Source organism: Capra hircus, chromosome 22 (genome assembly GCF_001704415.2).
Source record: "Capra hircus breed San Clemente chromosome 22, ASM170441v1, whole genome shotgun sequence".
NCBI classification, from domain to species: domain Eukaryota; kingdom Metazoa; phylum Chordata; class Mammalia; order Artiodactyla; family Bovidae; genus Capra; species Capra hircus.
Genome location: NC_030829.1, coordinates 59,962,950 through 59,983,820, shown reverse-complemented (window position 1 = coordinate 59,983,820; position 20,871 = coordinate 59,962,950). Strand labels below are relative to the sequence as shown.

Genomic DNA, 20,871 nt, shown 5'->3' with positions numbered 1-20,871 from the left:
GGTTAAATTTTCGAGGAAATTTCGAGGAACTTGGAGACTGTTTCCGTGGCGATGGCACCGTTCATCTGCCGCCAGCAGGGTGTTGAGTTCTGACTTGCGCGTGTCCTGGCCGACACTTGCTACCACCTGACTTTTGGATTATGGGTATTGTAGTGGGTGTGAAGTGATATCTCCTGTGGTTTGAACTTGCATGTCTCTTTTGACTAAGGATATTGAGCGCCCTTTCATTTGGTTTAAGCCATTTGTGTGTGTTCTTTAAGGACATGATCTTTCAGATTCATTGCCTATTTTTAAATTTGATTATTTTTCTTTGTATCGTTGAGTTGTAGGAGTTCTTTTTGTATTCTAGGTACATATCCTTGTCAGATATATGATTTGCAAATTCTGTGTATTGTCCCTGAACTTGCTTCATTGTGTCCTTTGAAAAACAAAATGCTTTAATTTTGTTAATTGAACCGTGGAGGTTCAATACATTTGTTTTCTCTTTGATTGCTCCTGCTGTCAGTGTCCTATCTGCAAAATCACTGCCAAAGCCAAGGTCATAAAGATTTACCCCTCTAGTTTCTTCTGAGAGTTACATTGTCTTAACTGCTGTGTTTTGGTCTCCAATCCCTTTGGAGTCAGGTTTGGTATATGGTGTGAAGTGGGGGTCTAACTTCATCCTGGTGCACCTGGGTGACCAGGTGTCCGAGCACCGTCTGTTAACAAGACTCTTCTTTACCCTTTAAGTGGTCTTGGCACCTTGCCCATCAGTCAAGCTGAGATACGTAGGTTTCTTTCTGGACTCTCAGTTCTCTTCCACTGCTGTGCTTACTCGGCCTTCTCTTGCCCCGTAATCATCAATTAGCTCTTTGACTAAATACCGGATGGGTTCAATTCTTATTATTTCAATTTTAGCCGCTAAGAAAATGCTCATGGTGAAAAACTGCAGCACAGAAGTGCCAGAAGGGACAGTCCTGGCCCACCTGCTCCTGCCCAGGTGTAGGATACGCCTCAGGAGCGTGTGAGGTGCACGTGAGCGGGTGCGCACACTGGAGAACGTGTGTGCGTGTCTGCCTCTAGCTGTGAATCTTTTTTACAAAGTCGAGATACGCGGGACGTCCTCTGACGCTGACAGGCACGGGCCTTGCTTGCCTTGCTCGATGGTTGTGTGATGTCTCACGGGAAGCACGCCGTGGTTTCTCTAGCCACTGCCTGTCCTGCACGTACGCGTTGTTTCCTCTTCCTGTGCGGGTCCAGCGCCTCTGTGCACGCGGGGAGCACTTTCGTCTCCCAGGCCCCTGAGGCGGAGCTGCTGCCGTGCGCTCCACCCTCAGGTCCTCTTTTCAGCACGCCGCTCCCCGTGCTCTGTGATGCCACGCCTGTACTGGGCCCTCAGCAAAGTGGCTCAGCACTCTCAGGGGCTGTCACTCGGGCCTCTCCCCTCGCGGGCTGCTTCGCTTAGTCATTGTTTCACGACCCTCTGGCCTGCCTCACTTCCTCCGTGGAGGGAAGCCTTGATGGTCCGGTGGTCGTGGGGGAACCAGGGTGGATGAATCAGGCTGTGCTCGATTTTCTGCTGTGAGTGTGGCCCTGGGGGGACTGGGAGGGGCTGAGAACTGGCCCCTGCCTGCGGGGTACTTGCAGACCTTTGGACGAGGCTGGAAGGATGCGAGGCACTTCCCCAGAGTGCACCCGTGGCAGCAAGTAATGGAGCCGGCAAAGGGGCTGGGGACCCCCAGGGAGTCAGACTTTGGAGGCCAGTGGGGTTGGATTGCAGAGCTTCCACAGGACTGGGGAAGCAGAGAGACAGACTCCTGGAGGGCACAGAAAGGACCTTGTGCACACCAGGGTCCAGGAGAAGGAGCAGCGTCCCCACAAGAGACTGATCCAGACTTGCTGTGAGTGTCTCCTGCGGAGGCGTGGGGTCGGCAGAGGCCTGCCGTGGGGTCGGGGCCCCTGGATACACTGGGTGCAGGTCCTGTGAAGGAGGCCGCCATCACTGCCCTTGCCCCTGCCAGGGTTTGTCCTCAGGCCAAACAACAGAGAGGGAACAGCCCCGCCCATCAACAGAAAACTGGATTAAAGGTTTACTGAGCATGGCCCTGCCCATCAGAACAAGAGCCAGATCAGATTCCCCAGTGGGAATTCTCCCAATGGGAAGCTTCTACAAGCCTCTTATCCATCAGAAGGCAGACAGAATGAAAACCACCATCACAGAAAACTAACCAAACTGATCACATGGACCACAGCCTTGTCTAACTCAGTGAAACTATGAGCCATGCCGTGTGGGGCCACCCAAGACGGACAGGCCATGGTGGAGAGAGTTCTGACCAAACGTCCACTGGAGAAGGGAATGGCAAACCACTTCAGCGTTCTTGCCTTGAAAACCCCTGAACAGCATGAAAAGGCAAAAAGATAGGACACTGAAAGATGAACTCCCCAGGCCAGTAGGTGCCCAATATGCTACTGGAGAAGAGTGGAGAAATAGCTCCAGAAAGAATGAAGAGACGGAGCCAAAGCAGAAACAACGCCCAGTTGTGGGTGTGACTGGTGATGGAAGTGAAGTCCGATGCTGTAAAGAGCAATATTGCATAGGAACCTGGAACGTTAGGCCCATAAATCAAGGTAAATTGCAAGTGGTTATATAAGAAATGGCAAGAGTGAGTTTTGACATTTTAGGGACCAGTGAATGACAATGGACCAGAATGGGCTAATTTACCTCAGATGGCCGTCATATCTCCTACTGTGGGCAAGAGCCCCTCAGAAGCAATGGAGTAGTCCTCATAGTCGGCAAGAGAGTCCGAAATGCAGTACCTGGATGCAGTCTCAAAAATGGCAGAATGTTCGTTTCCAGGGAAAACCATTCAATATCACGGTAATCCAAGTCTATGACCCGACCCGTAATGCTGAAAAAGCTGAAGTTGAATGGTTCTATGATGACCTACGAGACCTAGAACTAACACCAAAAAAGATGTCCTTTTCGTTATAGGGGACGGGAATGCAAAAGTAGGAAGTCAAGAAACACCTGGAGTAACAGGCAAATTTGGCCTTGAAGTACAGAATGAAGCCAGGCAAAGGCTAATAGAATTTTGCCAAGAGAATGCACTGGTCATAGCAAACACCCGCTTCCAACAACGTGAGTAGACTCTACATGTGGTCATTACCAGATGGTCAACACCGAAATCAGATTGATTATATTCTTTGCAGCTGAGCATGGAGAAGCTCAATACCGTCAGCAAAAACAAGACCAGGAGCTCACTGTGGCTCAACTCATAAACTCCTTATTGCCAAATTCAAACTTAAGTTGAAGAAAGTAGGGAAAACCACAAGACCATTCAGGTATGACCTAAATCAGTGGCGTGGGAGCTGCTGCTGCTGCTAAGTCGCTTCAGTCGTGTCCGACTCTCTGTGACCCCACAGACAGCAGCCCACCAGGCTCCCCTGTCCCTGGGATTCTCCAAGCGAGAGTGCTGGAGAGGGGCGCCATTGCCTCCTCTGTGGAGTGGGAGAGAAGGTCCTTAGCTTGGTGCTGTCCGTGCCAAGACCCTGGGTGCCCCCAGGGAAGGCGGGGAGGGGCAGAGGCAGAGATATGCACCTGTTCGGGGTGGGGCGCGGGCGTCAGGGCAGGGGCAGGCGGGGAGCTCAGGTGCCCTGAGTGTGGGGCCAGTGGGTGCCGCCGGGAAGCCAGCCCGAGGAGCCCAGACCTGGGGTGGCATTTGCTGGTGGGTGCTGGGCCCGCACGAGTGGCTCTGCGTGGAATTCAGTGTGTTATGGGAGTTGGTCTTGAGGAAGTGGTCTGCTCAGAAATTCGGGATGTGGGTGAGGGGCGTCTTCACTTCCCCAGGCTTCTGTAATCTAACTGTTCCCCTTAATCCTTACCACAGCTGTCTGAAAACGTGGTCAACCGCATGAAGGAGCCCGGCCAGCCGTCCAGAGTCGGGCCGCCGGCCCCTCCAGCTGCTGCCCTTGGCTCCTCCGGAGGCCGGGAGAAAGGTAGGCCAGGGTGGCGGGTCTGGGCGGGGGTTGGGTGGAGAGTTCCTCCTGGAGACAGCGCCCAGAGCCCTGGGTGGTGCCTGCGGGAAGCACCTCCCAGGAGCAAGGGACCGGGGCGAGGCGCGCTCCCGTCTAGGGACGGCAGTATCTGCAGAGCCTCCGTGACCAGCACTGAGTCTAGGGCAGAGTCCCCGCTGTGCCAGCCTCTCCGCACAGGAGGAGGCAGTGATGGGGTGGCCTTGGTGTCATCCTCGGAGCTCTGGGGTCCTGGCCCTGGGGTCCTGGGATGGTGGTGCTGGGCTCTGGGAGGGTCTGAGTGTGGGACCCCACAGGGTACAGTGTCCCGTGCCTGTGGGACACTGGCGCCCATCAGGGCCCAGCGGCACAGAGCAGAGGGCTCGTTACTTGGGGGCTCCAGGGAGCCGGCGCGGGAGCGGGACTTTGCGGCGCGGCCCTGTGGATGGGGGGCTGGGCTCAGGTTTGGCACAGCTGCCCCAGTCTCAGGACCACTCGTGGTTTCCTGTCTGGAGTGTGCGGCGCAGGGACGGGGCCTGGGCTGCTGCGGGCCTTGTGACACCTCGTTCCCTGCACTGTTTGCCCTGGGGCTCCTGACACGCCTCAGGGACTCCCTGCCGGTCCAGTGGCTGGGACTCCGAGCTTCCACTGCACGGGACGTGGGTTCAGTCCCTAGTTGAGGAACTAAGATCTGGCAAGCCATGCTGTATGACCAAAAAGAAAATCACGTGGTTTTGGATTAACGGAGTGTTTTGATGTCTGACGGTGAGTGAGTGTTGGCTTTCGGAGGCTGGAGAACCGTCAGTGTGGATGGGCTGATCTTAGGGCTCTTTTTATTGTATATTGTAAGGTTTTTATTTATTTGGCTGCACCAGGTCTTGGCTGCAGCCCGTGAGATCTTCCTTGGGTCGTGCGGGATCTTTCCTTGCTGTGCATGGCCTCTATGCTTGCGGTGCGCAGGCCCAGTAGTCGTGGCATCTGGGATCTTAGTTCCCCAACCGGAAATTGAACCTGTGTTCCCTGCATTGCAAGGCGGATTCTTAACCCCTGCACTGCCTGGGGAGTCCCTGCTTTTACTTTCAAAAGCAGTGTTTGCTTTTACTCTACTGACAAAGAAAGTTAGAAGAAGTTAAAATTAAACTTCTTTAATTTTCCTTTTTAATTTATATAAATTTACAATTTATAAAATTTTTTTATCATTTTTAAAATAAATTTTCTTACTTTAATTTTTCTAAATAGAAAAAGAAGTTAAAATTAAACCCTTAAGTCACACCACACCCCAAGTGCATGTCAGGAAGTCAGAGATCAAAATACAATGAAGAAACTTTAAATAAAGAAAGGTGGGAAATGCGACTGTAAAATTAGAGACAAGTTAGAGACAATGACTGAATGAGTGACAGATTGGGGAGTGTGAGCCGCGCTCGACGGCCGCAGGGAAACGTGCGCAGATGGTCGCATCCCTGACGAGGCCCAGCCCCTCGGACAGTCGGCTCACTCATGCTGACCCCCACGGCAGGGCCGGCAGGGTGCCAGGGAACGTGGCCGTGGGGGGCTGGCCACGGGCTCTGCAGAGGGGGCGCACATTACTTTTGTAGTCGTGAGAAAGGAAAACTACGTGGAAAGCAGAAGCGTGATCAGTCTTACGTCAGGAGCGCTGTGGGAAGCCAGTCGCGAAGTCCAGGGAGCCTCCCTCAGGCCCGTACCGGGCAGCGGCGCCTCCTGCACGCTCCTGGCGAGGCCCTCCAGTGCGCCTGCCTGGCCTTCTGGAGAGGGGTGTGCCCAGCGAGGCCCGGGGCCTGCCCGAGCCCCCAGCCTCTGCGGTTGGCAGCTGTGAAGGGCCTGGGAGCGGCACCCCCCACCTTCCTCCCAAAGCCTGGCTCTCCTGCCGAGTCTCCTGTGGCCCACCTGGCCAAGCGTGGACGCCTGCGAGGGGGCGGAGACGCTGGCCAAGCTCTCCGCCGTGTGGGGGCACTGAAGCTGGGGCCGTGGGGGGACAGAGCCGCGCTGTCGCCGCGTGCTGGAGGAGGACAGTGAGCGGGTTTGCCTGGAGACCCCCGGGTTCTTGCTGCAGGAAGGAAGGCTTCCCGTGACAGCCTGAAGCACCGTCACACTCGAGGTGACGCCGGTGGAAAGGTGCGCAGACTTCCTTCCCGGGGGCGCTGGCCACGCTCAGGTCAGAGCCCTGGAGAAGGGGCCCAGGAGATGTAGGCCGCACCCCCGCTGACCTCTCAGCATGGAGACAGGGCGCTCCCCTCGGCTGGCTGGCCTCCTGGGGAGGGTGCCTGGGTTCCAGCAGCTGAGAGGTCGGAGGGGGGCGTCTGTCACTGCGCTCAGGCGTCCATCCTGCCCAGCGACCCTGCCATCCTGTCTGTGCAGGGTGCAGGCCAGGGGCCTTCAGGGTACCACCCTCCTGACAGCAGGGCAAGGCCATGTTCTGTGTTGGCCCAGGGCACGTCCACCCAGGGCCATCCCCCGGGGCCTCCCCTGGGTGACCACGGTGACCACGTCCATCCGGGGGTATCCTCTCGGGCCCTCCCCTGGGTGACCACCATGACCACGTCCATCTCGGGGGCGCCCTCATGGGCCCTCCTGGGGTGACCACCATGACTGTGTCCACCCAGGGGCATCCCCGCGAGCCCTCCCCTGGGTGACCACCATGACCACATCCATCCAGGGGCGTCCTCCTGGGCCCTCCCCTGGGTGACCACCATGACCATGTCCATCTCGGGGGCGCCCTCCCGGGCCCTTTCCTGGGTGACCACCATGACTGTGTCCACCCAGGGGTGTCCCCCCGGGCCCTCTCCGAGTGATGCTGAGCCTCCCTCCGTCCGTGGGTTGCTGCTGACTTTTTCTTGTCCACCCCTGCAGACTCGAAACCACCCAGGCCGGACTGCAGCAGTGGCCGGGGGCCTCCGCGGGTGCAGGTGGACCCCCTTGAGAGGTATGCTGAGAAGCCGCTTGCCCCGGGCCACGCCTTCCTCACCAGGTGCCGTCTCCTCGCCCAGAGGCCGGGGGTCTGGTCCCTCACGTTGTCTTACGTTGGTGGGATGCCCGGCCTGCGGTTTAGGTGCTGCTGGTCCTCGTGTGATGAGAGGAGACTCCGGGTGGGGGAGGGCAGGGCTCTGTGGCCTTGTGGGTGTGTGCAGCCGTGTTTGGAGGAGCTCGCTCATGGCCTGGCTCCAGGTGTGGGTGCCTCCCCAGCGCGGGCCTTAGCCTGGCAAGCGCCCTGGCCCGGGCAGGGCTGGCAGGCAGCGGCGGAGGCCCTGGGCGCACCGTGTCTCCAGGCCTCAGGGTCCCCGGGGCTGGTGTGGGGTCCTTGCAGTGTGCCTCAGCGAGCCCTCAGCTGGTACTGAGGGGCTCGTCTGCAGCCGTGAGGCTGTGCCTCTAATGGACGCAGGCAGCTGCCCTCGGGGGGCGGGGGGCCCGGGTCATCCCTGCTGGGCGGTCCCCTCTTCAGGTCAGCGCAGCCACATCCATCCTATGATCTCAGAAGGACCCACCTTCTGAGAGTGTCCAGTCCCTAATCCCCAGAGGCCTCCAAGCAATTGACCAGAATTTAAAAAAAATTCTTTTAAGCATTTTAAAAAACGTTCAAGTAACACGTGCTAATGGAAGACTTAGGATATGTATGAAGTGAAAAAGCCACCCATAGATTCATCAGCCCATATTAACATTTTGGACTATCTCTTTCAAATGTCTTTTTTCCTCTAGTTTAGACTTAAGTTTTCAGAGTCGTGTAAGATTTTGTTGTCTTGCTCTTTTTACCAGCCTTCTAATTCTCTTGCATCTGCCGTGCCTGCCTTGGGAGCGTTGTTACTGCTGCAGGCACCGTGTCTGGTCCTCGGTCTTGGGGCCGTAATGCGGCAGAGAGTGGCTTCAAGGCCTCATGCCCGCCATGCCCCCCGGGCCAACTTGCTGCAGCCTTTTTCACTCTGAGTTGTTTACCCCCCGATAAAGAGCACTTCTAAGACCTTCTCCGCTGCTTTTTTCTTTCTCTCGGAGGATTTTACTAGGGAGACTAGAAACAGGTCCAAGGGGAGGGACGCGTTCAGGATGGAGAGCTGAACGTTGAGAACCAAGGCTGCTGCTCCTGACCCTGCAGCCCTGGGGTGAGGCGGGGAGGTGGGCTGTCCCCTGCCCGTCTCCAAAGGGGCCTTGGGTGGTGGGGTTGGACCCCTGCCCTGCGGATCTCTCATCGGGCGCTGGGTCTCTGGGTCCTCAGCTGGCTGAGGACGTGTGGCAGTGTCCCCCCAGCCCCCGGGGACCGTCACTGGTGCCTGACCCTCCCTGGCGGCCGCGGCGTCCCGTCGGCCCTCGTGCCTGCCCCAGCAGCTGCGTGAGCTGCGCCTGCATCTGCGTCTCCATCCCTCCTCTGGCCCAGGTGTGACTGGGAGCAGCCTGTGCTCCAGGACGAGCTGGTCCGTGTGGCCACAGCAGACAGACAGGCAGCTGTGAAGCCCCGGGGCGTGACGCTGCGGTGCGGGGAGGGCGGCGTGGACCAGGAGCAGCAGCGGTTGGCCCAGCGGGTGAGTGCGGGTCCCCAGGCGGCCCTCCTGGCTCCGTTGGTCCAGGGAGCAGAGGCAGAGCCCTGGACCCGCATCGCTCGGAGGTCACGGCTTCTCCTCTGTGGGGAGGGCGTCTTTCTAGGGCCTGGGAGCCGGGGTTCCATAGCTGGGGCTTTGTCACAGTGGAGGCAGGCGGGGGCGGGGCAGCCCAATAGCCAGGTGGGAAGGGGCTGGCCAGGACACACAGGGTTCATCGGTTTGGACGGAGCAGAAACGTTGACCCCAGGGATGGAGACCTGGTGAGCACTGCAGCCTGCCGCTGTGGACTCGCACCTGGGCTGTGGGCATCACAGCACGAGGGGTTCACAGCTTCCCTCCTGCACTGGCCCCAGGCGTCCCCAGAGGAGACCCCCACGGAGGGGGGCCGCCTCCAGCGTAGGCGTGGGTTTCTTTCCATGCAGGGGAGCTTTAGAGTGAAGACTCCCCTGGACGTCTGGGTGGATGGGGCCCTCTGCCAGTGCGCAGAGCCCACGGGGCCCGAGGCCACCTTCTCCACAGGTGCCCCTGACTCCTGTGAGGCCCTGCTCTCCACTGGTCACAGTCCGCTTCCCAGCACAGCTGGAGGCCCCGCTCCCTGTGGGAGCTTACTGCTTCCTGTTGCATGTCCCTAGGTGGGATTCCGGTGGCTGCTTTCCCTGCTCCGGTCCAGACGGTCTGGGTGCAGGGCCCAGGGTAGCCAGTCATGCCCAACCAGGGATGTGCAGTCCTGGGGCATGGGGGCCGGCCTGGGGCTTCCACAGCATCAGGGGCGCCGACCAGGGGAAGCGCCTCTGGGAGGCTATGTGGCTGCTTCCTCCCACACCTCCGGGTGCCTGGGCTTCGGCTGGAGGTCAGGCAGTGGCTTGGCCTGAGCAGATGCAGAGAGGCGCCGTCAGAGCCCCGGCGGAGCTCCCGCGGAGGGGAGCGAGGCCGCAGCACCTGCAGGTGGCTCTGTGTTCGCAGCTGCTCCAGTTGAGGTGGTGCCAGAGTGTGTGCTGAGGGTTGAGGTAGGAGGGGAAGGGTGGGAGCAGAACCTGAGCTGGGCAGAGGGCTTTCTTTCCTTCCTGGGGTCCTTGCAGGGGGAACGGGGAGCCTGGGTGCTGGCTGGGCCCTGCTCCTCCCTGCCTCGTGGCCCTGAGGGCCCCAGCTGGAGGGTCCCTGTCCAGGGTGCTGAGCGTCACGGGCATCCAGCGTGCTCGTTGCGCTGGCTTCTGCAGCGTGGCTGTTTAGTCCTCTTCTGCATGGGAGAATGGTTGAGCTCGTTATTGGGGAAAGTTCACAAAGCTAATGACAAGGAGAGGGAAGCATGTCTGTAACCTGCTTCTGAGGGCCTGGTTGTGCGCAGGGCCGCCGCAGTGAGCTGCTGCGCGTGGATGCGTGGTCCCCCCGCGTGCGTGTTCCTGACCCCACCTCCATGTACCCGAAGCACAGCGAGGTGGGACAAATGGGAGCGTTGGAGTTGGGAGCAGAGCCAGGCTTATTGCAGGGAGGGCGGAGCAAGGGGCAGTGGCTCAGCTTCTCCCCACCTGCAGCTCCTGGGAGGGTTTCAGGAGAGCATTTTTAAAGGCCAGGTTGGGTGGGGGTGGGTGGGGAGTCGCAGAGTCTTTGACCAGCTGGTGCACAGTTCTTTGACTGACTGATGGTGAGGTCACAGGCAGAGCCACGAGGGGTGAACATCCCCAGTCTTTCGGGCTCCTGGCTGGTGCTTTCAGCATCTGTAAGCAGCTCAGGAATGTGGTCGGAGCTGTTACCTGCAGACCTCTGAGAGGAGCTCCCACAGAGCAGGGGTGGGGCGAGCCTGCCCCCGAAGGCACGTCCTCTGCCTGGGCGGGGTCCCGCTGGGCCGGAGCGGGGGCGCGGGTGCTGAGCTCCGTCCCTGCTCTGGCTCCCGCCTCTGCTGGCTCTGTTCCGGGGCGCACGCTTGAGGGCCGGGCGTCCTCTGGATGAGCCTTGCGGGGTCTCCAGGACTGCGGGGCGGAGAACTGAAGCTTGTGCTGGTGTCTGGCAGCTGGTGTTGGAGGCTGTGGCCAGCCTGTGTCCGGGAGCCAGACTGCTGGGACGAGCCCTACACCCTGGCTGTCCTCCTTGATCGCCACTTGGCTCTTGTAGGCCCTTCTCTTCGGGGGCGGTGGTCGTGCCCGGGAGGCCCCTGGGTCATCTGTGAAGTCTTGAGATCATGCACAGAACGGGCTCGGGTGCTTGGCTGCTCGGGCTGACAGAATGTTTCCCTCGTGTCAGCTCGGGGGGTGGTGAGGGGGTGGGTACACACTCGAGTCCTGCCTCCTTGCAGCCCAACCCAGAGACCCCCTCATGCCTCACGACGCTCTCTGCTTTGCGGGTCCGGAGAGGGGTTTCCGTCCTAGAGAGTTCGCGGCAGAGTTCGGCGCAGACGGGTCCCTGGTTCCTGCTGGGGCCCTGCCTATGCTCGAGGGGCCAGGAGTCCGGGCGCCCTGCCTGCGCGGGTCTGGGAAGGCGGGGAGAACCCGGCCAGCCTCCTGCTTCTCACCCCCTCACCACGGTGGGCGGCGGCTGTGGGTGTTGCCACACCAGCGTCCGGTGCCCTTGGGAGCCGGGCCGCGTCCCACAGCCCCTCTTGTCCCGTGTGCTGGGCCCACGAGGGGGCGATCCTGGAACCCGCTGGCCAGGGGGGTGGCTGTGGGAGCTGCAGGCAGGGGACGGGGCCTCGGGAGGCCGCACCCTGCCTGGCTCCCGCCCCGCGCCTGCCTACTAACGGGCCTCTCGGTGAAGGTGGAAGAGGAGAGTGAAAAAGCTGACTTAAAACTCAGCATTCAAAAAAACTAAGATCGTGGCATCTGGTCCCACCACCTCATGGCAAATAGATGGGGAAACAGTGGTGTCAGACTTTATTTTTTGGGCTCCAAAATCACTGCAGATGGTGACTGCAACCATGAAATTAAAAGACGATTACTCCTTGGAAGAAAAGCTATGACCAACCTAGGCAGCATATTCAAAAGCAGAGACATTACTTTGTCAACAAAGGTCCGTCTAGTCAAGGCTATGGTTTTTCCAGTGGTCACGTATGGATGTGAAAGTTGGACTATAAAGAAAGCTGAGCACCGAAGAATTGATACTTTTGAGCTGTGGTGTTGGAGAAGACTCTTGAGAGTCTCTTGGACTGCAAGGAGATCCAACCAGTCCATCCTAGAGGAAATCAGTCCTGAGTATCATTGGAAGGACTGATGCTGAAGCTGAAACTCCAATCCTTTGGCCACCTGATGCGAAGAGCTGATTCATTTGAAAAGACTCTGATGCTGGGAAAGATTGAAGGTGGGAGGAGAAGGGGGCGACAGAGGATGAGATGGTTGGATGGCATCACCAACTCGATGGACAAGAGTTTGAATGAACTCCAGGAGTTGGCGATGGACTGGGAGGCCTGGTGTGCTGCAGTCCAAGGGGTTGCAAAGAGTCAGACATGACTGAGCGACTGAACTGAAGCTAAACTGAAGGCAGGCAGCTTGCAGACTGTCTCTTGGAAGGGCCCTGGGTAAGGAGCTCCCAGTGAATGGGGGTGTGGCCACCAGGAGGAGGCAAGGCTGCAGCCTGTCCCTGTGTCTGAGGGGTGGTTGTCTTCTGGTGTCTGGGGAGGAAGTCTGGAGAGAAAGGAGCCTTGGGAGGTGGAGAGTGATGTTCTTGGAACCAGGGTGAGCGTGGGGTGGACATCAGGCGCAGAGGGACCGGACCAGCGGACATCCAGGAGGGGAGGGTGCGGGAGACTCCAGTCCCGTACGGTCCACTCCGGCTGGCGCGTGGTGGAAGGACCTGGCAGGAGGTGCTGTGCAGTATTGGACCGTGCAGAGCTGGTTTCCAGCCCGCCTGGTGCAGCCTGGCCCCCTGGGGGCATGGGGCCCAGTTAGGGGCAGGCCTGTCCGAGGACCTGAGCCACCGCCTGTGTCTGGAAGCCCCTGGCGTGTGTCCTGGCTCTGGGCTGGCTGTGCTGGCTGGGGTCATCTCTGGGGCTGGGCCTCACATGTGGCCTTAGGAAGTGTCTTACACGTTCCTTGAAATCTTGTAGTTTCACCAGGCTCCCCAGGGACTCTGCAGTGTATCTGTATTTGAGTCACTGTAGCTCTCTTTTTGGCAGCCTGATTATTTAGGCCTGACAGGTAGGCACAACTGTCTCATTAAATGCAGATATATTTGTATGACTTGGGGGAAAAACGGAACATTCCATCAGTCTAAGAAAAGAGAAGCAGGCGCCCCTTTGCTGGTAAACTCGGTGTGTGAGAGTTCGCGCTCATGACACGTGTGAGGTGTGCACGCCGCACCCTGGGGCTTGTGCTGTGACCTGCTGCAGGCTCCCCGGCCAGCTCCTCCTGACTCCGGTCCAGGGCTGGGTGCCCTGCCCGTGGGGCAGGGACGCACGCGGCCCTGCTCTGCAAGGCTCCAGGGGTCACCACCCAGAGCCCTGCGGTGGGCCGGGCCCCAGGTGACTCCCCGGTGTGGCCAGGATCCTCAGCCTCCACGAGCTGCTCTCTGGGTTGGAGTCCCAGGCAGGGGGACGGGGCTGAAGGCTCAGGGCTGCTTCTGTGAGACACTCCTGCTCTTGGGGCAGGTGCGCACCACCAACACACGCCTTGCTTGCCTGCAGCAGCCCCGCCGGGGGCCCCGAGTGCTGGGTGCCGGCCGGCTGGCATCCTGGCACAGGTGCGGGCAGCTGCTCTTTACCCACTCCTCAGGGCGCCTGGGCGTAGGTGGGGGCCCCTGGACGTTGTGTTGCACCCAGTTCCTGCGGGTCACAGCGCTTTTGTGAACCCAGGGCCCTCTGCTCTGTTAGGCCCGCACTGGCTGCGCGGCCCCGAGGCTGCGGCTGTGGGGAACACATGGGTTTGCTGCCCTGTCCCCGCTGGCCCTGCGGTCTATGTGTTACACAGTGGGGAGCACACGGCAGCCCCTGGAGAACGGGCAGGCGGTGGGTGTTGGGAGGAGGAAAGCAGGGGCGGGAGGGCGGGGGTCCGGGGCGCTGCTCCGCCCTCTGAGGTGGGAGTCGTGTGCGCACATGACCCGTTAACGCCATGCCTTTCCTGCATTTGTGTTCTGCAGCCGACACCTCTGGTTGCCTTGGCACAGTCACAGGGTGTTCCTCCCCCCGCGGGGCTGTGGCTGTGCTGGAAAGTGGAGCGGTGGCCTGTGAGCTGGGCGGGGGAAGTGAAGGAGCCAGCAGGCAGCTTTCCGGTGGGAGGATGGGGGCACTGCTGCTCCAGGGTGGCGGAGAGCAGACGGCAGGGGCGGGCGGGGCCTGGGGGGGAGCAGGAGCGGGGCATGCAGCAGGCGCCCACTAGGTGCGGCCTCCTCCCATCCACCTCCTGGGTTCAGCTGATCACAGCCCCATGTTGACCTGGGCCTGGAGACCTCGCGTGTCCTGTCGGGAGGCCGGACAGCATCCCGCGCGTGTGGGTTACGCCCCCGTGTGCCTGCACACTGGCCAGTGGTCACACGCTTCTACCCTTTCCTCCTGTTTACTCCCTCTTGGGTAAGAATCCTTAAAAAAATCAGACAGTACCTACGATTTCCTCCATTAAATGGCAGTTGTACTTGGGCACACTGCCTGCAGAAAGAAAGGCTGTGCCCCGTCTGGAGACGGTCGGGAAGAGAGACCGTGGGGGTGAGGAGGAGCCAGGCTCCTTTGGGAAGACTCCTGACTGGGGGTCTGACAGACCAGGGCCGCGGTGTTCCCGACACGCAGACCCCGTCACCACCCTCGCCCATGGCCTGGAGGGGCATCTCCAGGACCAGGTGGGAAGCGTGGGGCTCCCCAAACACAGGGCGCCCTGCAGGGACTCCACGCGGTAGCACGGGCCAGAAACCTGAGCCTGTTCCGAGGGGCTTAGAGGACAGCTGCCCAGGAGGACTGGGCTCCCAGAGCGCACACGACCCCCACGCCGCCTGCTCCGGGGGTGCCGAGCTGGGCGTGGGGGCTTATGGGAACCTTTACATGTTGGCAAGTGTCCGACTCACAAGAGGAGGAAGAGTGGGAGGAGAAAGAAAGTGTGGCGTCCACAGACCCAGCCAGAGCCGTACGCCGACCTCCAAGCTGGCTTGGGTGGGCCCCCCGTCAGGCCTTTCGGGGGCCGCAGGCTGTTGGCAGGGTTCTGAGCTGGAGCTCAGGACGAGCTGGCCTCTTCCGCAAGCCCTGTGTGGCTCTGCTGTGACCTTAAGTTTGTCGTCTGTAAAACAGGCTGTCAGCAGCTGCTGCTTCATGTCTGTTGGGAACTTTAAAATCTTGATTAAAAGGCACAGCTAAAGAGAGGGGACCCTGGGTGAGTTGGCAGGTCTTCCTGTGGCCGTCAGTGCCCATCAGCAGCTGCCACCCAACGTCCCCTCCAGCCAGCAGCTGCCTGCTATTTTTAGCAGCTCTGTACCTCTATTGGCCATAGCCCACCTCCCAGACCCCTGTCTGTGTGTTTAATTATGCAAATGGCATCACAAATCACAGTGGTGTTGAACTCCATCTCATGTCTCAGAGCAACTCAGAGCATGTTCCACTGTGTCTTGTTGACCGGCCGTCCAGCCTGGCTGCAGGCTCAGAGCAGGGCGAGGCGTCCCTCTGGGGAAGCGAGCTGGGGAGAGGGCGGTGTGTGGGGAGGGCCTTTCCGGGGGCCTCGTGGGGTCACTCCAAGCAGTGCCTTTCCTCCCAGCTGGAGGTGAGCTCTTGTCTCTGTTACGCCAGTTCACGGCTGACTCATTCTTGGCTCCGCTGCTCCAGCCACTGTGTGTGGTGGCTCCCGGGCAGGGAGGTGGCCGTCTGCGGAGGCCCCAGTAGGAGGCCGTGCTGACCCCGCTCAGGCCGAGGCCAGGTGCCCACTCCCAGCGTGTCCACCCTCTGCCTGGCTGCATCACCGGAGCTGAGTTCAGGGAGGGCTGAGGTCCGTTCCTGGCTTCCGGGGTGGCCTCAGGCACTCTGGAGGTTCCTGCTCTTCCTCTGGGCTCTGCAGTGGCTTAGCTCCTCCATGCCCTGGCCCAGCCCTGCAGCTGAGTTCCTGCATCCAGCTTCTCCCTGGCCTGTGGCTCTGATTCCGGCCGCTCCCGGCAACCATTCCTTTGAGGCCACATGATGGGGTCATCTCCTTGGGGTCGTCTTCCTACACTCCTGTGTCGACCGTCGTATGACCGCTGGTCCTGTCAGGTCCTTGCAGGTACTGTTCTCTCATCCACGTCTTCGAGGACTTCATCTCCTGAGAACGAGAGCGTTCTCCTCCCCGACGATGGCGAGCTGACCGTGCCCTGCGTCTGACGTGGAGGCTGGGCGCGTCCTTGAGGGCTGGCTACTGAGCATCTCAGGCTGGGTCATCGGGCTTGCCCCGCGGGCGCTTGTGCCTCCTGGTGTCCCTCCGTCTGTAGGACAGCCACTGGCGCCAGGCGTCTTCTCATGTCACTGGTGGTGCCGAGGGGTCCAAGCCTGGGGTTTTCTAGCGTGTCCCTGGATCTGGTGCTTGTGGTCATCCCTCACGACTAGGGTCAGGTCAGAGCTGGCATCCCTCTTGCTGCGACCTCAGGGGCACACGCTGCCACCTTGTCTCTGGGGGGGGGGGGTGTGTGGCTTGTTTACTCGGGTGAGCTGAGGTGGGCCAGACTTCTCTGTCTTACAGCTCCTTCCCCCTCGCAGAAGGGTCAGAAATCTGGGGTCTTGCTCTGGTACTGTGCGGTGTAGAAGTCTGCGTCGTGCTTTGGGGGTTGTGGTGTGCTGTTTCCAGCCTTCTAGCCGGGGCTTTTCTATTCTATTAATAACACTTCACATTCTAAAATCGTCCTTTTGCTGGGGTAGAGCATCTGTCTCACAAGCTTCGCCGTCGGCCACTCTTAAGTGCAGCCTTCAGCGCCACGGAGATGGCCCAGTGCTGCACGCCCTCACCACCACACCTCTGCAGCACTTGTCACCTTTTCACACAGAAACGCTGTCCCCGTGACCAAGCGCTCCCAGCCTCTCCCAGCCCTGGCAGCCCCTGTTCACACGGTGTCTATGAACCCGACTGCCCCGGGGACCGTGTGTGAGGAGTCACACAGACAGGACTTACTCTCTCCTGAGTGACTCGCCTCGCTGGGCACGATGTCCTGAAGGGCCATCCGTGTGGAGGCAGCTGTCAGAGCCTCCTCCCCTTTAAAGGCGGGATCGCAGCCCTTGTGTGTGCAGACCCTGCTTCGTTTATTCATCCACCTGGCGCAGACGTCTGGTCGCCGCCACCTTTTGGCCGTTGTGAGTATTGCTGCTGTGAACATGGGTGCAGACGTCTCTCCCAGACTCTGCTCTGGGCCTCTTGCTGTATGTGCCCAGTGGGGGAACTGCTAGATCGTGCGGGAATTTTATCTTTAATATTTTGAGCATGAAATTCTCATGCTGTATTCTATAGCTGGAATCAAGATTGCCGGGAGAAATATCAGTAACCTCAGATATGCAGATGACACCACCCTTATGGCAGAAAGTGAAGAGGAGCTACAAAGCCTCTTGATGAAAATGAAAGAGGTGAGTGAAAAAGTTGGCTTAAAGCTCAACATTCAAAAAACGAAGATCATGGCATCCGGTCCCATCACTTCATGGGAAATAGATGGGGAAAGAGTGGAAACAGTGTCAGACTTTATTTTTTTGGGCTCCAAAATCACTGCAGATGGTGACTGCAGCCATAAAATTAAAAGACGCTTAAACCTTGGAAGAAAAGTTATACGAACCTAGATAGCATATTCAAAAGCAGAGACATTACTTTGCCGACTAAGGTCCATCTAGTCAAGGCTATGGTTTTTCCTGTGGTCATGTATGGATGTGAGTGTTGGACTGTGAAGAAGGCTGAGCACCGAAGAATTGATGCTTTTGAACTGTGGTGTTGGAGAAGACTCTTGAGAGTCCCTTGGACTGCAAGGAGATCCAACCAGTCCATCCTAAAGGAGATCAGCCCTGGGATTTCTTTGGAAGGACTGATGCTAAAGCTGAAGCTCCAGTACTTTGGCCACCTCATGCGAAGAGTTAACTCATTGGAAAAGACCCTGATGCTGGGAGGGATTGGGGGCAGGAGGAGAAGGGGACGACCCAGGATGAGATGGCTGGATGGCATCACCGACTCAATGGACGTGAGTCTGAGTGAACTCTGGGAGCTGGTGATGGACAGGGAGGCCTGGCGTGCTGCGATTCATGGGGTCGCAGAGAGTGGGACACGCCTGAGCCGCTGGACTGGGCTGATTCTATAGCAGCCGCGCCATTGCACATTTTCACCAGCATGTAGCAGGTCCCAGCGCCTCCGCTGCCTCTCCACCGTTCACCCTTCTCTGCTTCCACTTTGTTCTTTTGAATAGCCATCCTGCTTTTTGAGAGCGCCATTCGGGTGTGACACGGTGTTTCCCTGTGGGCTTGAGTTGCGTTTCTGTGATGAGATGTTGAGTGTCTTTTAATGCACTACTCAGACATTTATATGTCTTATTCAGAGGAATGTCTATTTAGATTCTTTGGCCCATTTTTCATGCTGTTTTAAAAAATGATTGTGAGAGTTCTTCATATATATCTAGATACAAGCTCCTGCTCACATATCGTCTGCAGGCGATTTTGTGTTTGTTTGGTGGCCTCCTGCCAGTGTCCTTCACTATAAAGGGTTACTCTCTAAGCCCAGCTTGTTTCCCTTTGTTGCTCACGCCTTCAGTGTCGCATCTAATCTATCTCCAATCAGAAGATCATGAAGATTTGTCCGTGTTTTCTTCTAAGAATTTCATGGTCTTGATCCTTGGTCCATTGAGAATTAATTTCATGTATGGTGTGAGGTAGGGGTAACACTGGAGAAGGCGATGGCACCCCACTCCAGCACTCTTGCCTGGAAAATCCTGTGGATGGAGGAGCCTGGTGGGCTGCAGTCCATGGGGTCGCTAAGAGTCGGATAGGACCGAGCGACTTCACTTTCGCTTCTCACTTTCATATATTGGAGAAGGAAATGGCAACCCACTCCGGTGTTCTTGCCTGGAGAATCCCAGGGACGGGGGAGCCTGGTGGGCTGCCGTCTGAGGGGTCGCACAGAGTCGGACACGACTGAAGTGACTTAGCTTAGCAGGGGTAACACTTCATCCTCTTGCAGGTGGACATCCAGCTATCCCAGTGACATTTGTTGAAGGGACTGTTCTTTCTCCATTGGACGGTTTTTCTCCCTTTTCCCAGCATCAGTTGGCCACACATATATGGGTTTATATGCCAGTATGCCAGCAAATTTGGAAAACTCAGCAGTGGCCACAGTACTGGAAAACGTCAGTTTTCATTCCAATCCCAAAGTAAGGCAATGCCAAAGAATGCTCAAACTACTGCACAATTGCACTCATCTCACACACTAGCAAAGTAATGCTTAAAATTCACCAAGCTAGTCTTCAACAGGATGTAAACTGTGAACTTCCAGATGTTCAAGCTGTATTTAGAAAAGGCAGAAGAACCAGCAATCAAATTGCCAACATCCTCTGGATCATCAAAAAAGCACCAGAGTTCCAGAAAAACATCTACTTCTGCTTTATTGATTATGCCAAAGCCTTTGACTGTGTGGATCACAACAAACTATGGAAAATTCTGAAAGAGATGGGAATACCAGACCACCTGACCTGCCTCTTGAGAAACCTGTATGCAGGTCAGGAAGCAACAGTCAGAACTGGACATGGAACAACAGACTGGTTCCAAATAGGAAAAGGAGTATGTCAAGGCTGTATATTGTCACCCTGCTTATTTAACTTATATGCAGAGTACCTCATGAGAAACGCTGGACTGGAAGAAGCACAAGCTGGAATCAAGATTGCTGGGAGAAATATCAATAACCTCAGATATGCAGATGACACCACCCTTATGGCAGAAAGTGAAGAAGAACTAAAGAGCCTCTTGATGAAAGTGAAAGAGGAGAGTGAAAAAGTTGGCTTAAAGCTCAACATTCAGAAAACGAAGATCATGGCCTCTGGTCCCATCACTTTATGGGAAATAGATGGGGAAACAGTGGAAACAGTGTCAGACTTTATTTTTTTGGGCTCCAAAATCAGTGCAGATGGTGACTGCAGCCATGAAATTAAAAGACGCTTACTCCTTGGAAGGAAAGTTATGACCAACCTAGTTCAGTTCAGTTCAGTTCAGTCCCTCAGTCGTGTCTGACTCTTTGTGACCTCATGAATCGCAGCACGCCAGGCCTCCGTGTCCATCGCCAACTCCCGGAGTTCACTCAGATTCATGTCTATCGAATTGGTGATGCCATTCAGCCATCTCGTCCTCTGTCAACGCCTTCTCCTGCCCCCAATCCCTCCCAGCATCAGAGTCTTTTCCAATGAGTCAACTCTTCGCATGAGGTGGCCAAAGTACTGGAGCTTCAGCTTCAGCATCATTCCTTCCAAAGAAATCCCAGGGCTGATCTCCTTCAGAATGGACTGGTTGGATCTCCTTGCAGTCCAAGGGACTCTCAAGAGTCTTCTCCAACACCACAGTTCAAAAGCATCAATTCTTCGGTGCTCAGCCTTCTTCACAGTCCAACTCTCACATCCATACATGACCACAGGAAAAACCATAGCCTTGACCAGACGGACCTTAGTCGGCAAAGTAATGTCTCTGCTTTTGAATATACTATCTAGGTTGGTCATAACTTTTCTTCCAAGGAGTAAGCGTCTTTTAATTTCATGGCTGCAGTCACCATCTGCAGTGATTTTGGAGCCCCCGAAATAAAGTCTGACACTGTTTCCACTATTTCCCCATCTGTTTCCCATGAAGTGATGGGACTGGATGCCATGATCTTCGTTTTCTGAATGTTGAGCTTTAAGCCAACTTTTTCACTCTCCTCTTTCACTTTCATCAAGAGGCTCTTTAGTTCCTCTTCACTTTCTGCCATAAGGGTGGTGTCATCTGCATATCTGAGGTTATTGATATTTCTCCTGGCTTGGGCAGCATATTAAAAAGCAGACACATTACTTTGTCAACAAAGGTCCGTCTAGTCTAGGCTATGGTTTCTCCAGTGGTTGTGTATGGATATGAGAGTTGGACTATAAAGAAAGCTGAGCACCAAAGAATGGATGGTTTTGAACTGTGGTTTTGGAGAAGACTCTTGAGAGTCCTTTGGACTGCAAGGAGATCCAACCAGTCCATCCTAAAGGAGATCAGCCCTGGGTGTTCATTGGAAGAACTGATGCTGAAGCTGAAACTCCAGTCCTTTGGCCGCATGATGTGAAGAGCTGACTCATTTGAAAAGACCCTGATGCTGGAAAGATTGGGGGTGGGAGGAGAAGGGGATGACAGAGGATGAGATGGTTGGATGGCATTGCCGACTCAATGGACATGGATTTGGGTGGACTCCAGGAGTTGGTGATGGACAGGGAGGCCTGGCGTGCTGTGGTT

The 20,871-nt window shown here is 57.1% G+C and overlaps 1 protein-coding gene across 1 annotated transcript in view; it reads left to right on the top strand.

The window, feature by feature from the left end:
* Positions 1-20,871, top strand: part of CHCHD6 (coiled-coil-helix-coiled-coil-helix domain containing 6) — a 104,038-nt gene that overhangs the window by 13,154 nt on the left and 70,013 nt on the right. The window contains exons 2-4 of the mRNA XM_018038406.1: positions 3,867-3,975; positions 6,859-6,931; positions 8,372-8,516. Of these exons, the coding sequence (XP_017893895.1) occupies positions 3,867-3,975; positions 6,859-6,931; positions 8,372-8,516 (327 nt within the window). The remainder of the gene's footprint in view (positions 1-3,866; positions 3,976-6,858; positions 6,932-8,371; positions 8,517-20,871) is intronic.